General features: G+C 40.2%; 2 protein-coding genes across 3 annotated transcripts; both read right to left on the bottom strand.

Annotated features, from left to right (window-relative positions):
- Positions 1-1573: 1573 nt before the first annotated feature.
- Positions 1574-7000, bottom strand: si:dkeyp-69e1.8 (uncharacterized protein LOC100001340 homolog). Its single transcript, XM_041974737.1, has 3 exons — positions 6913-7000; positions 6382-6521; positions 1574-5444 (listed from the first exon to the last, which is right to left on the bottom strand). The coding sequence occupies exons 1-3, from the start codon at positions 6935-6937 to the stop codon at positions 4590-4592; spliced, it is 1020 nt and encodes a 339-aa protein (XP_041830671.1). The 5' UTR covers positions 6938-7000; the 3' UTR covers positions 1574-4589.
- A 127-nt stretch (positions 7001-7127) lies between these two features.
- Positions 7128-15360, bottom strand: hmgxb4a (HMG box domain containing 4a). Of its 2 annotated transcripts, none has more exons than XM_041976553.1 (13): positions 15293-15360; positions 14532-14623; positions 14160-14296; positions 13994-14069; positions 13325-13906; positions 12309-12512; positions 9587-9762; positions 9413-9494; positions 9267-9331; positions 9064-9160; positions 8765-8928; positions 7816-7938; positions 7128-7704 (listed from the first exon to the last, which is right to left on the bottom strand). In XM_041976553.1, the coding sequence occupies exons 2-13, from the start codon at positions 14551-14553 to the stop codon at positions 7660-7662; spliced, it is 1773 nt and encodes a 590-aa protein (XP_041832487.1). In that variant the 5' UTR covers positions 14554-14623; positions 15293-15360; the 3' UTR covers positions 7128-7659. The 2 variants fall into 2 exon arrangements, with proteins under 2 accessions (XP_041832487.1, XP_041832496.1); XM_041976562.1 differs by lacking the exon at positions 15293-15360 and adding an exon at positions 15083-15271.
- Between the last annotated feature and the right edge of the window lie 77 nt (positions 15361-15437).

The following is a 15437-nucleotide window of genomic DNA, read 5'->3' as shown; positions in this document are numbered from 1 at the left end:
TATATTTGAAAATAAGACGAAATTATGTTGCTGTAATGAAACAGGGCTTTTAAAGAAAATATACCATAATGTTACCATGGAAACCGGCTGCTCAGGAAAAAAGTGTGTCATCTTGTTTTGTTTTCCTTTGGTCTACTGTCTTTTTCCAGCCCATGGGGTGCGATAATAAAAAAAAAATATTGCGGCGTCCGTGTCTCTTTGCAGACAGCCCCTCCGCCTCCCCTCCACCAAAACCTCCTCCTAAGTTTGCGACGAGGGACCACAAGGCCGTTACAAAAACATATTTTGTTCAGAGGGAGAGAACAGAACTTGTGAGTTAATGGTGGCTCACTGTTGACTCTCCTCGCGTGTTTGCTCTTTTCTTCTTCTATGATTACGCATACAGGCACAAATCACCTGCAGCCTCCGTCCCGGTGACTTCACACCGCGGAAAACTGCTACTGGTTTGACTCGCATTTTCTTTCCTGAATACTCTCGTCTCTCACATCCTCCTAAAGAAATAAACTCAAACTTTATCACTGTGCTCTGCGTCTCATGCGCGATGTATCTGCTAAGACTGAAAAATATTTGGACAGGTGCTCTTTCATATACATTAACTTCAAGGGTACAGCTGGTGTAAAATTTCATTGCAGATTTTTAGAGGGGGGAAAAAAGGGAAAAGCAGCAGATCCTCGCTGGTGCTGAAGTTGGTACTGTAACTACAGCCCAAGCTGAATGTGTAATCCCCAACAATAAAAAACTGTTTAGCACCAATTTTCCTTTACTTTTAAAACTTTTTTTCCTCATTCTCCCTCTGTTTTAGAAAAGATGAGGCCACATCTGGAAGACAGATGTATTCCCACAGCTTAGACTCTCTCTCTCTCTCTCTCTCTCTCGTTGCTTCTCACTCTCTCTTTCGCGTGTCCCTCCCCTCCCTCCTCTTCTTTTCTCTTTTTGGGAAACATGAGAGCTGAGCTAATTCTCTCCCTCCATCCCTCCCTCCCTCCCACCCTGACCGGACCACCCACATTCGGAAACGCCTAGCTGTTCCTGAGGCAGAGCCGCCGGCAGCTCGCGGAGACAGAGAGCGAAGAAGGAAGACGTAAGGATGGGGTTGTGACGGACGGTTTTAGCAGAGTATCAATTACATCAGTGTCAGACACGTAACCTGCTATTGTGACAGCAGGAGAGGGAGAGAAGGTTGGAGGAGACACGTCTGCATCCTCAGCTTTTGTTCAGCTTTTGTTCTGCGTCCATATATATATATATATATATATATATATATATATATATATATATATATATATATATATATATATATATATCATGATGATCAATCTGGTTTTACAAAAATGCATCACAGAAAAATGCTAACTTTCTTGGTCAATCTTTGTTACAGGCTCTGCACCCTATGATTAGATAAAAGTGTCTGAAAATGAAAGCTTGCTCATTCAAATATCATAAGAACACTTAACAATGCAGTGCACTTAGAACAAGTTTTATTTGCATTGTAAGCAGTAAATAATGATCACAGTTTACTTCAAAGCTGTAAACTTTCCCCCAACTTAAAAAACAATGTCTCCACCTTGTGGTATTTTCTTGGTGTTGCATATTTAATCCAGTGTTTCAACTTTTTTGTTTTTTTCTCCCCATATCAAAGGAAATGCTAAGTTTTGAGGAATCTGGGTAATGAGGGACAAATAAGTTCTAAAATAACTATTCATAACTTATTATACAATGAGCTTAGTTTAATATTTTCCCGACATAGTACTTTGTTCTCAGAGTGGAGGTTTCCTTGTGGGTCACTGAGTTTCTGAAAGTAGAATGGGAGGCAGAGTTTTCGGTTATGGAACCAGCTCCCAGTTTGAGTCAGGGAGCAAACACCCTCTCAATGTTTTAGACTGGGCTTAAAATGTATGAACACAATTATAATTGTTTTATTTTGATATCAATGAATTGGCTTGAAATGATATAGTCTGTAAAGTTCCTTGAGGTCATTTTGTTGTGAATTGATGTTATACAAATAAAGCATAATTGAATCAAATTGAATTAGATATGAACTAATTTTGTTGCGCAAGTTTGCAGAAACAATAAAGTATCATCTGGTTATAAACAAGAAAATGATCTGAATAGTTGTAAGGTTATGTTTATGGAAAAAGTAAAATAATTATAAAGTCTTAAAAATGTATTTTAACCCCTTTTTTCCTATCGCATGTCAAAATATGATTGAGAATGTGGGAGAGCTTAGTTTGGGTCATTTATTCAGTTATTTGAGATTCTTGAAAGGGGAATACACATTATGTGGCATCTTGAAATTGCATAACATTACAGAGATATTCAAGGTTTCTAAGTCCTATGCTGTTTATAAAGTTCTTAAACATTTAAAAACGTCATAATGAGAATACTTTTATAAGAACATGTGTTTATTTAGATACTACTGGGATTTTTTAGCTTTATGCTTACATAGTACAATTTCTATTCACATAATTTCTAAAAATTAGTAGTAAGGTAATAAAATGATCTCAGATTAAAAAGTCTCACACAACAAAAAAAAGGGGGTGTGGCATGTCTAGGAGAGAGTGGGGTATTTTTGCAAAGGGGCAAATAGTGCCACCCCTTTATCTAAAAAACCACAGAAGAAACTGGTCATGTGACCACATATTTTTAAGAGACATCCATTTCACTCATCCTCCAAAGAAGGGAGATGCATGGCTTGAGAGACAAGCACATTTAAGTTCAAAAAACTATTTTTTTCCCTCCAGAGTAAAATTATTACGATTGAGTTTTTTTAATTATTTCTAAAACAGTTCACACATGTTTTAGTACTTTAGTAAGCTACACCATGAGTCTATACAGTTAGCATGAAGCTAGCTCAAAACAGCTGGAGGATGCTTTTTTTTTTTCAAATGGTGGGCTTGGGGTGATTTGTGCCAAAGAGCCTGGGTTAAGAACATAACACATCTTATGATTATTTACTATGTATTACTTTATTTGAATTTTATTGCTTTGTAACAGCATTCTCATTATGACATTTTTATTTATTATTTTTTTTATAATTGTGTTCATACAAGCCTATTCATAAAAAATATCCTTAACATGAATCCTGTGTCTCTAACCTTGTCATACAATAAATGTCAACTTATCCCGCTCCAGGGTTAAGTTGTGCCACAAAACCACTTTTCTTTTCTAAAGCTGTATTTCTCAAACAATTTATTTAAGATCCAAAGTGATTGTTCCTAGGGATGCACAACATCCTAAATTATGTGTACATATTTTAGGTAGCAGCATTACTGTACTCCCCTTGCTTTAAAGGCACTTTAAGTAAAAACTGGCACTATTTACCCCACTATCCCCTACTCTGTGATGTTTTCAGACTTTCAGAAAGGTCAAATGTGTTGATTTAAAATGTTAAATAGATACTTGGCTGAACCTGAAATTGTCCCAGATTACCCAAATTCATATCGTGCAGTTTAACTTTAAAGCATCTGATCTTTTTCTCTTTCTGTTCCAGTCAGAAACTACTGAATGCAAAAGTACAGCTATTATTTATGAGCTTGTTGTGTTTCAAATTTAAGTCAAACAGCACTATTTTACCATTGAAGCTAAATTTATAAGTGTTTATCTGATTAAATAGCATAATCATGACCTCACAAACATCCAGGAACCAAACAAAACTAATCAATTCTACACTAATTGTTAATAAATGATTCAGAGATCAGTCATAATCGATGAAGAGGGAGAAACTAATCAGACTATTGTTTAAACTGAAGTGTGGCTCTTGCTTTTTAGACTTAAAAGCATCTGCTTTTATCATAATAAATCCATCAAATAATAAAGATACGTGATCTTCTCAAGAAAACAACATTTAAAAGAAGTCATCTTCTCATCTGAATTTAATAGAGAGAAACTGTAGTGGTGGGTTGTCCTAATGTACAGCTACAGAAAAAATGAATTACTGTTAAGAGTCAAACTCACACACACCATCAGGATAAATCAACAACCTTCAAAAAGATATACTAGAAAACACACCACATTTTTTAAGAATTATTGCTAATCCATAAAGTATCATTTACCAACCATTTTAAGGCTTTCTAAAAGAACAGTCCCATTTCCTAGAAAATAAGTAGTGGACCTCAGAGTTCAGGCATATGGAAGTGCTTGAAAAGTAGTAAAAGCTAAAGATGACCGAATATTTCTGCATAAATACGACCTGTAACATTTTCACACAAATCCTTTAAATAAAAAAGGAGAACCCAGTTAAAGAAATTAGATCCCAGACGTCATATCTGTGAGTGAGTTTGTATCTGGAGTGACCTCCTCGTGCATTGGTTGAGCCATAACTCTGAATTTCTTGCTCCATGAATGAAGAGCAGCAGCAAAATAGGCCCAAATTATGACACTACCACCACCATGCTTCATAGATGAGGAAAGTGGTTTTCTTTTTATGTGAATAAGTCAAATTAAATGATGTTTCAGGTCAAATGAATGCAGAAATCGAGACTTTGAGGACCGCAGTAAACAGCATTTTGATGTGTTAGCTCGTGAGCCTGCAACTCAGTAATACACAGCTAAAAGGTGCAACATTTGCATATCTTAATTGAGATAATCTCTTATTTAGTTTTCTCGGTTTTTCTTCTTCCCATTTCAGTAGCCACTGAACCCACAGTGGCCCCGACCATACCTCCATACTGCCCTCCGACAAACAGGCCGACCAAGGACCCCAGCAGGGATTCCCTTCCCACAAGACTGGGCAGCCACCTGATCCAGCCTATCAGCTTCTCCCACAGGCCCCGGAGAAAAGAGGGAGCGGGGGAGGAAGTTGAGACGGTAGTAGAAGGGAAAATACTATCTACATCCAAATCAAAATCACAGATGCTCCTCTCTGCTTCCTCCCGGACCGCTTCCATTTCTTCCTCCGTCGCTTCTGGTGAGTTTGTGGGAGGCTCCTCATCACCCTGCTCTTTTCTCCTCTGCATCACCATCTCCTGCTGCCTCTGTCTCAGCCTCTCCTCAGCCTCCCGGAACAGATTGCAGCTGAAGTGTTGGGTCCCACTCTCCTTCACTGCCTGCTCGACCTTCTCCAGCAGCTCCTCTACCGCTTTCTTCTCCTCCGGTCCTCCACCACGGGTTTCCAGAGTATGGTAGCGACCACCACATCTTTCCACCAGCTCTAGGAGGTCTTTGCGCCACGTGGTGAGGTATTCCTCCAGCTGCTCATCTTCTTCCAGCTCCTCTATGTGGGTGAAGAGAACAATGGTGTTTCCACTTACAGCAGAGGGACCAAACAGCTTCTTCAGGACATCTAATGCCTTGGCCTCTCCATCAGCTGGCTGGTCCACAGGAACACAGAGCAAGAAGGCATGTGGCCCCGGGCTGGACAGAGAGATGAGGGAGGAGATGTGTTCTTTCCTTTTCTTTGGGTTGAAGGTTGAACTGAACCAGCCTGGACTGGAAAACACCACCATCTACAGAGAGGCATGAAGTTCAAACAATCAGAGCAGGACTGCTGGTTAACACATCTGTACATAATAATTTATTTACAGCACTGCGTCAAAGTGTTGAGCTACCATCATTTCTTAACATTTGCTTTCAAAGAGCCAAACTTTCTTTAAAAATGGTTTTAAGCAATAGTTCTCCTGATTTTCTGAATAAAGGAAGCATAAACAAGGCCCCTCATTCAAAGGATGAACCAATGTTCAAAGACGTCAGTTGTTCCCATTTCTACCGTTGTTTGTATGGAAATCAAATGCAGCACAGTTGGACATAAAATAGGATTTTTCTATTAGCTAAAACTTTGCAGCATCTCAGCATGTTGTCCAGTGTCCAAAAAGTGGAGGAAAACAGACAAGTGGAGGACAAAAGAAGAAGTGTCAGATCTAAAAACTATCTAAAGGATCTGAGTGATGTTCATAAGAAATACGGGGACCTGACACAGAACCTGAGGGATGCATCTGGACTGTCAGTTGATCCATCTACTGTTCAGCATCAGAAAAGCTTTCCATGTAGGGTGGCTGTCAAGAAAGTAATTCTTAACGAAGGGAAACAGGGAGAAAATGCTGAGGTAAATGGCCTCAGAGCCTGGACATCAACATTATTGCAGCTGTGTGTGGTCATCTGGACAGAGAACAAAGAAAAAAGGGAACCAGCATCTAAAGAAGAGCCGTGGAAAGTCCTTCCAGAAGCTCGGAGAACTATTTCTGAAGATAAGCTTAGACATATTTTACTGTAATTTCTTTAAGAGGATTCACACTGTGTTGAGGAATAAAGCCGTTAAAATGGAAAAATTCTGGAAATATCTGAAAAATTCAGGGGTGCCTCACAACTTTTGCCCAGTGTAGTATATAATAATAAAATAAGGAACTTGAAGAGAGAGAGAAAAAACAAAACATCTTGCTCATGTACCTGTCTTCCTGCAGCCTCTCCTCGGTGTTTACTGCCCTTCTCTTCATCTGTGCCCAGCTGGTTGTCTTGCAGGCCCAGAATAGAGCAAACAGCAGGTTTGCTTCCTGCGTGTACTGGGCCCAGTACCACCAGCCTCAGCTCTGCAAGAACAAGGGAGATGCATGCTTTTCATACAGTAGCGTAGCTTATACTGTCTCAATAAAGCGGCGCATTGTGTGTGTGTGTTTTTTTAACTGCTTCCTCTGCACGCGCATACTCAAACTTATGTTGTTTACATGCAGTTTGGTGGCCATTTGTGCCGCCTGGTGTGTCATCGCCTCGCATCCACAGAATCGCTTTAAAATTTCCGAGAAGCGGCTGCGCCCTTTGCAGCTGCCGCTTCTTCTCAGCGCAAACCGCAAAAAACCAAAATAAAACCCGCAGCGGAGCACAAAAGAGCTGCCTACTGACTTTCCTCCTATTGTTTGTCTGCCACAACTTCAGAAATGCCACGTTTAATAAACTGAGAAGAGGAAGAACCGTCCAGCTTACCAGACTGTGAAGCAGATGCTGACATGTTCGCTTCTGGTTGTTTTTAGTTATGAGCCAGGGATGAAAAGACTTCCTGATTCCTGCAGGCTGAGTCAGCGTTGCTCCAGCTGCGCTGAACACAGCTCCATCTGTTGTGTGGATGTGTGGATGGCAGTGGCCTTTCCAGACACTAATATTATGATTTTACTCTTTTTAAAAAAAAAAGTGCACAATGATCCTTTGGAAAGATATTTTAATGTCCTAATTTTGTTCAGTTTTAACCAGCTGATGTACTTTTTCCTCAACACTGTTAAAATCTAAATGCTGTGTTCACTGTAAAATATCAAAATGTATAAAACAAGTACTCTAAACATGGTAAAAGTAAAAGTAAGCCATTAGGAGAAATGTTATCTTACACTGATGAGGAGCAGCTAAAATGTGTTTGAACACAATAAAAAAAATCCCAATGCAGACATGTACAGTGTAAAGTAAAACATTTTCATTCAATACAGTACAACACACACATTTAAGAAACAGCTGTACAGTAACAGTAAAACTAAGCCGAGGTGCTGATAAGATGAAACATCCGGTAAATGTTTGATTAAAAAATACAGCACTTAGAAAATTAAGACTTTTTTTTTCTTTAAAAATACACTTTAAAAACATATTTATACTACAAGTATGCAGATTTTCATTTGCCAAGCACTGGCTTAAATAAGTCCAAGAGTCTCTGGAGTCGTATTTGTTGCCACCATGTTCCTCCTTTCCTCACAGTCCAGGCATGATGTAGGCGATGTTGTCCAGCGTGTTCGACTGACGGAAAAAGAAAGAGCATCTCTTAAACAGTCGTTTACAACCAGTATATGTATTTAAAGAATTTATCGTTACTGTGACTTTAATATTAAACTCTGATAGATCTTATACCAGCACATTTCGCGGACATCCGTTTAACTGAGGTATCTGTGCCGTGAGGCAGGTCAGTGGGCCCAGCGCACACAAGATGGAGTCCAGAAGGACAGACAAGCTCCCCGACACCGCCACCATCCCCTAAAACCAAGAAGCATCAGTCACTTTTGAACGTTTGGTATATCAGATCAAACAGACAACACTGCAAATGTTGTTTTAAATGGCCTGAACTTAGCGCAGAGGGAAACTGTTTGAGGGGGGACCTTTTTCACTGCTGCACAACTAAACGTGCATGAAGCGGAGCAGCTGTGTCACTGGAGATGTTGAGCTGTGAAAATGTACATAATTTCATAAAGTGAAACTGTAGCAGACGTCTAGGTTAAACACGATGACAGAAAAGAGGAGTTGTACCTGTTGTTTGGAGATTCTTTGGTTTTAAAAAGTCTAACGTGGACCAAACAACTAGTTAGTGGAAAATGCTGTCAAGATGAAGGTGTTGCTGTAGGCAGCAGTGGGAGCAATTTGCTGCACCACCCTAGCCACAAACATGCTTTGGAATACCAAGAGAGTATGAAACTAAGATGAGCACCCTCTATTTTGTTCAGCTCTGGGTTTAACAATGTATTTCTTTATGATAGCTACTTTCAGATTAAAGCAAACAGGAAAACCAAACCAGAGGGGCCTACGTTTCAAGGTATTCCATAATTATCAGCACTACCTCCATGTAACAGGAATGCAAAACCAAGTAGACATGCAGTGAAACACTGCTGCAGAGTGATGTCAGGGCTTTGCGTTGATCTATTTCTTTGACCGATCTGCAGCAAAACCCAATTTTTATTGTAGAATTGGGTCAACAATTAATCAGTTTATTATATCCATGTTGTTAAAATCTGGTGCACATTTGTATTGGTTAATCTTCACACCTCTAACATTGACTAATCTGGTGCAAACAAATGCAGAAACTCACTTCGGTTTCTTGAAGTCGATGGCCAATCAGGGAGAGGGACTCTCCGAGCAGCTGCAGGTGAGCTGCTGCATCGATGGGATCAACATCTGGCACTCGTGCTGGAGACAGGGACACAGTGCCAGGCGCTCTGGTTGGAGACACCATCCCAGTTCCTGTTCCAACGACTTTCATGACAAAAGAGCATAAAGAGACAAAAACAATAAGTTTTAAGAGTGAGGAGATCCAACCATGAAGGGAAAAAGCTGAGCAGAAATGAACTATGAATTAACCGGAAGCCACGCAGATGTAGTCCCGTATACCTTTGCTTTTGCTCTCTGTGGAGGTTTTGTGTTTGACTGTGGTGGCCTCGGCTTTGTTCTGTTTGTGCTGCAGATACTGAGCTTTCTGCCTCCATACCTTGAAAGGAAATCAAACAAAAACACAACGTTCAGTCCTGTAACACAACTCCAGGCTTATCAGTTATGCTTATCAGATGTCATTCATCTGGATAAAGCTAAATTACCAGTTTGTCCTTCTCCGGCATTGCTTTCCACACCTCTGCCAACCTCTTGCTCAGCTCACCAAAATCTTCAGGTGGCACAAACATTTAAATAGATATTTATAGTTATTTTGAATGCAAATTGTATTAAAAAAAAAAAATTAACTCACCGAGTCCTGGCTGTTCAGCATTTATGTTGACCCTGTACTCTTTACAAAACACCTGATATGCTGTTGTGTTCTTCTTCTTAGGCTAGACAGAGACAAAAACAATCCATCTATTAGAGAGAAATAATTATTTTAAGCTGGCAAAACAACAAGGAATATGACTGGGCAGGGCTTTACCTTATCTTTATCCTTCTCATGCTTTTCTCTATCTTTCTCCTCTTTCTTCTTCTTCTTCTCTGTTGTTCCATTGTTGCCTTGGTGGTGTGGGGGGGTGGGCTTGCTCATAGCATACATTGGGCCGACAGTGCTATGGGTGACAGTGGGATGGGAGTGACCGTGGCTTCTCGATGAGTCTGGTGGACAAAAATAAAACTGAATGACCATAACAACTATTGTGGATTTAGGAAGTCTAGGAACAGTAGTGCTGCAGTAAATTTAACAGGGATACACAAAGAAACACATCTCTGAAATATGAGCTGAGGGGTTAAAAGTGAAGTTGAGATGGCCTTACTCAAGTTGAAGGTTTGGCTCTTGAAGGGCTGAATGTGTAATAAAAGCTTCAACGGGCCCACTTTGTGGGAGCTTTCACACATCAAACTGGCATTGTAGCATGAGAGTGTGATGTTGTAATGACGCATGATGAATGGAACAAGCACGCCGTGGGATTTAAAAACATAAACAATCAGCACTGAATGATGCAAATTACAAGCCAACAATTATCTTGACTTCATGTGGTCATTATGACTAACTGAGGAGATGGTATGAGGGATGTATTAGTTGCACATTTTATGTCACATTAAACACCAAGGCCACCTAGTCAACGTCACATTTCCACTGATACACTGGCACAAGATACTGAATGAGCAAAGGCGGCTAGAGATGCCCCAGATAATACAATTTAATAAGAAAATTGGTATGAACCTGTTGTAGTGCGACCCATTTATTTATTCTGAGAAAGGCTGAATGACAGTAAAGCCTTAGGTCAGGGGTGCCCAAGTCCGGTCCCAGAGATCTTCCATCCTGCAACTTTTAGATGCAACCCTTCTCCAACACACCTGAATCACATGACTGGCTCGTTACCAGGCCTCTGCAGACCTGAATGACATGCAGATGACTCCTGACTTAAGTGTTTCCTTGGTTACCGCGGGCATCCAAACCGGCACGCCCCTACCCACAATGCGCGTACAACCTCACTTGACAGAGCAACAGTGACAATTCCTGCAAATAAACAGGAAATACGTAAAATTTTTATAAGACTATAAAAGAGAGTGTATTGAAGGCTCAGCATGCAGCCCCTCAAAAAACCTTCTTATCTTCTTCTTATCTGGGAGGTTGATGGACATCAGTTCCACTGTCTCATAACAACATGAGGAGGAGACAGTTTTTATCTGTATATATATATATATATATATATAAGTGCTGGTCACGATAAAAAATTTAAATCGCTATTAATCGCATGACATGCTGCGATTCATCGCATCGTTATGCGCAAAATGTCTCTTTTTCTTTAAAAAAAAAAGGCCTACGGCTTTATAAAGAAAATGCAGTAAATTTTGATTTACATGCACCTTCAGTGCTTCATTATCCAGATTTCGGGCCTATACATTCTCTAACCTTTCATTCTTAGCTTGACTGTTTAGCTTCACCTCTGCACCTGCAGCCTCCGCTACCGGGAGTTAAGGGGTTCACATCTCGTTTCCGGGTGTAGCGTCTGTAGATGTAACTATAAACATGTGTGGTATCCACAGAAAGTCCAGAATCTCAGCTACCAGCTCAGTAAAACCATTTCTATCACCAACAAACACAGTTAAGACAACAATAATTTAAAGAGCAGCTACACAAAGTCCAAAAAATATGTAAACACAAATTATGTCTCCCCGTGTCCACCCCACGGCATGAACGAGAACAAACGACTCCTCTACTGAAAGCTCACATCTCACAGATTCCACAGCTGGAAGTTTCATCTCACTATGACCAAGATTCACCGAACCAGAGGCAGAAGAAAACCCGATTTATGCTTCATGTTTGTAAAAGTCAGAAAAAATGCCTTACCTTTGATGTCTTGCATAAATTAAAACCGCATTTATTAAAAAAAAATAATAACAAATAAAAAGTTTCCCATCCAAAAATCACAATGTTCTGCCATCTGCATGGGTTTAGACAAAGAGAAATGTCGGTTTTTCTTCTTCTTACTTAAGTTCCAGACAGAAAACATCTCTTTATTTTAATAAACCCGCTCTCTCCTGATTACATTAGACGCACCGCTGCAGCACGGAAGGGAGACATGGACGCCATGTTTCTGTCATCAAAGCCAGCACTAATATATATGTAGTTACAGATGTAGATATAGACATATATAGATAATAAAACTCTAAATAGTCACTATGATCTCCTGGACCTATGCTCCAAAATTTTTTCTCTAACTGGAGCGCTTTAAATTATAGTTGAGTACCCCTGCTATAGAACATTATATAAGTATACATCTGCTTGCTTCTCTCATTACTATCTCTGCTTTAATATACTGATTAATATAAGTAAAAATAAACCCTGCAGCATGTTGCCTTATTTTCAGTTTGTGATGTTGAAGCTGAAGAAAACTTCCCTCTTTTCACTGTTACTTCAAATCATAGTCAAGACGTTGAAACTCATGGTTTAATCTCTCTGGCTCTTTTAAGTTAGTCCCTGGAGATAGAAGAAGAAGGTACTTTGGCTCAGAATCCAGCTTTTGACAGATAAAAAGTGTTAGCTCTCCTGTTAGCATCCATATGTGTGTTTAACTGTGTGAAATTGAAATATTATTTGGCACATATCTACAGTTTTACTGCTCAAATGCAAAACAATAGGTTGATGGATGGATGCTGTAAACAATGATACATTTTTAATTCCTTGGTCAACTCACCTCCAAATCCCTTACTGTGCTTCTTGTCTTTTCCACTTTTTTCCTTGTCTCTGTCCTTTTCTTTGTCCTTTTTCTTCTTGCTTTTCTTGCTCTTCTTCTTCTTTTTTGACAAGTGTGTATATGAATCATCTATAACCAGTTCTCCAGCCTCCAGTTCTCCCCCAGATGAAGAGCTATCATCTCCCATGCCACCTCCGTAATGGCCTTAACAAGAGAGGGAGAAATTAACATTGTTTAAGAAAAAAATTCTAATCAAATATCTATTATAATTAATTATAATCTATGACAATATAAGCAGTTTGTACTTTATATTCAGTGCATTTAATAAGTATTATATATTGATACCACTTGAACTAAAAATAAAAATCTGGCAACTGTGGCGTGCAGAATTGCTCTGTATTTAGCTCCAACCATCTTTGCATCAATTCTGACGATCTTCTCAGTCCCTGCTGAAGAAAAGCATCTCTACAAGACGATGCTGCTACCAACATGTTTCACGGTGGGGTTGGTGAGTTTAGGGCAATGTGTAGTTAAGTTTTCCACCACAAAGATCAACTTTGGTCACTTTATTCCACTTGTTTGCTGTGTCTCCTTCATGGCTTGTGGCAAACTGCAAACAGGACTACTTTTTTTGGCTTTCTTCCTGCTACTCTACTAATGAAGTCCAGATTTGTGGAGTACACAACTAATAATTTAGTTTGCTTGTGTTCAGATTCTCCCACCTGAGCGGTGGATCTCTGCAGCTCTTCCGGAGTTACTATGGACCTCTTGGATGCAACTTTATCCCTGACCTATCTAGTGTGTTCCTTGGTTTTCATGATGCTTCTCTAGCAAACATCTGAAGCCTTCACAGAACCGTTGTATTTATACTGTGAGATTGAAATTCAACTCTATAGACCAATGAAGTGACCTCTGAATGCAATTGGTTGCACTGAATTCTATAACAGGGTATCAGAACATAAAGGACTGTAGTTGCACACCACACTTGTCAGATTGTTATACGAGGGTTATCTTACCTTCCACCTCCACTTCCTTCCCCACTACAGGCAGTGGGTCTCTGCTCTGTTGCAGCTTCTTCTTGGGTGACTTTGAAGTCTGCGTCCTGTCTCTATCCTTCTCTTTCTTCACGCTACCTTTAGAGGAGTGCATTGTGTACGGGAAGCTCTCTGGTTCCTCCTTCTCTGGCGACATAATGAGCTTCATTTTCAGCCCATCTGCCTCACGTAAAGTCAAGGGCTCCTCTTTGGGAGCTCCGCCGTGAAACAGGGACGATTTTGAGGAAGAAGACGAGTGCTTCTTGGAGGAAGATGATGATGAGGACAAGGGGCGGGAATGCGAAAGGGAGTGACTAGATTTGCTTCCACCACCGCTGTCACGTTTGCGGTCCTTGGAAGAGTGCGAGGAAAAAGAGGGATAGGAGGGCTTCTTGTGCAAGTGGGGGCTGGGGTCTGAACCCGTGGCCAGGGGAGAGGTGATGGCCTGCAGGAGGCCCATCGCTGTATCTGTTGGGTGTGACGATGAGGTGGATGTAAGAGGAGGTGAGCGGTCGACAGACTTGTGCTTTTTCTTATGAGATGGTGGACCTGAACCATCGTGATCTGAAGAGAAAAAAAATATGACATTATACTCACTATTCATAAAAATAAAATGTACTGTCATGAATTTATAAGTTTATGATCTCTTACCCCTATAATAGTAATCATCACTATGCTTCTTCTTCTTTTTGTGTGGATCCCCACCCAGCATAAATAGTTCCAAGTCCTTATTTGGATCAACACATCACAATTGTATTTATAACATTGTAGTCAACATCAGCACCATGTCTGAAGTTGCAGAGAACCTAAAACTCACCTTTGGGCGTTTCTTGGATGTCTTCCGTACCTCAGCAGCAATCTCCTCCTCCTCTCGTAACAAGTCCTTGTATGACCTCCTCTTCTCTCTCTGGCTACGACCAGCCACAAGTCCTCGGTCTCCCTCCATTCCTACATCTAAATAAAATTAATAAAATCCATGTTATGAATTCTTCCATACCAGGAAAATTTTGACTGTTCTGTCCATGTTTGCATTAGGATGTGCTGTATTTAATATATTTTATATTGTTTGTCTTATTACATGTGCATCTCCAGTTATTACACTTCAATAAAGGAAATTAGTGTTGCTGTTTTAGTCAGTGTTCAGCATTTTATTTTTCACTGTATAAAATTATTATTTTTTCTCCTTTACCCTTTATCTCCTCATATGCCATGGTTTCTCCTATGTTGAGACGTTTACTTGTTGTGGGATGTCATAGACAACATTGAAGGTTGGATATTAGCCTGTTAAGCAAACACCAAGAGATCAAAATTAATACAAGATATTAAACAAATTGGATCAATACTAGCAAAAACGAGTGGGTGGTTTAACTCTTAAAAATGGAACAAGTGAGAAAAAAAAAAACAAAAAACCAAAAAAAACAACATAGCTGTCAATTTTTCCTCAAAACAGGTAATGGGTTGCCTCAGGTGCGTCCGACCCGTCCTGCATCCTACACAGAGCACCACAGAGGGTCTAAGTTACCTGGATGTTCTCAAAAAACGGACAAGACCCCTACTTGTACAAAAATTGTTTTTGCGCTATAATTTTAGTAAAGCTCTATTGGGTCGCAGACAGACCAGTAAAAAAATATAGGTAAACGAATTCCCGCCTACTTTCGTAAAGATACACAAACACACCCCCTCTTTTCCACTTTGACACCCTTAGCTTTCCAACATTTCCACGGCTTACATTCGGCTCACCCAGTCGGCGCCAAGATGACCGGTTAGGGCCGCTGAGGAAAGGCTGAGGCTTTCCCCAATAGCTAGGCCAAGGTTGCCTCCAGTGGACAAAACACAGCAGTCGATATGCATTTAATAGTGTTTATGTTTTCATCTCTTCTGGGCTGACAACACGTGAAGTTTACAACAACCTGAAGGCAAGAAAGAATGCATTTATAAAAGATTTACTACCTCAATGGGATCTCCAATTTACGCGGGTCCGGTCGCCATCTTTGTTATCATCAAGACAATACGTGCCGGGAGAGGGGCGGGGCTTTGTTAACGGAGCCAATCAGTGTGGAGAAAAGTAGCTATTACCAACACGTTGCCATCTCTA

Source organism: Melanotaenia boesemani, chromosome 2 (assembly GCF_017639745.1).
Source record: "Melanotaenia boesemani isolate fMelBoe1 chromosome 2, fMelBoe1.pri, whole genome shotgun sequence".
Lineage (NCBI taxonomy): Eukaryota > Metazoa > Chordata > Actinopteri > Atheriniformes > Melanotaeniidae > Melanotaenia > Melanotaenia boesemani.
The sequence above is the reverse complement of the archived record's forward strand: the minus strand, read 5'-3'. Positions and strand labels throughout refer to the sequence as shown.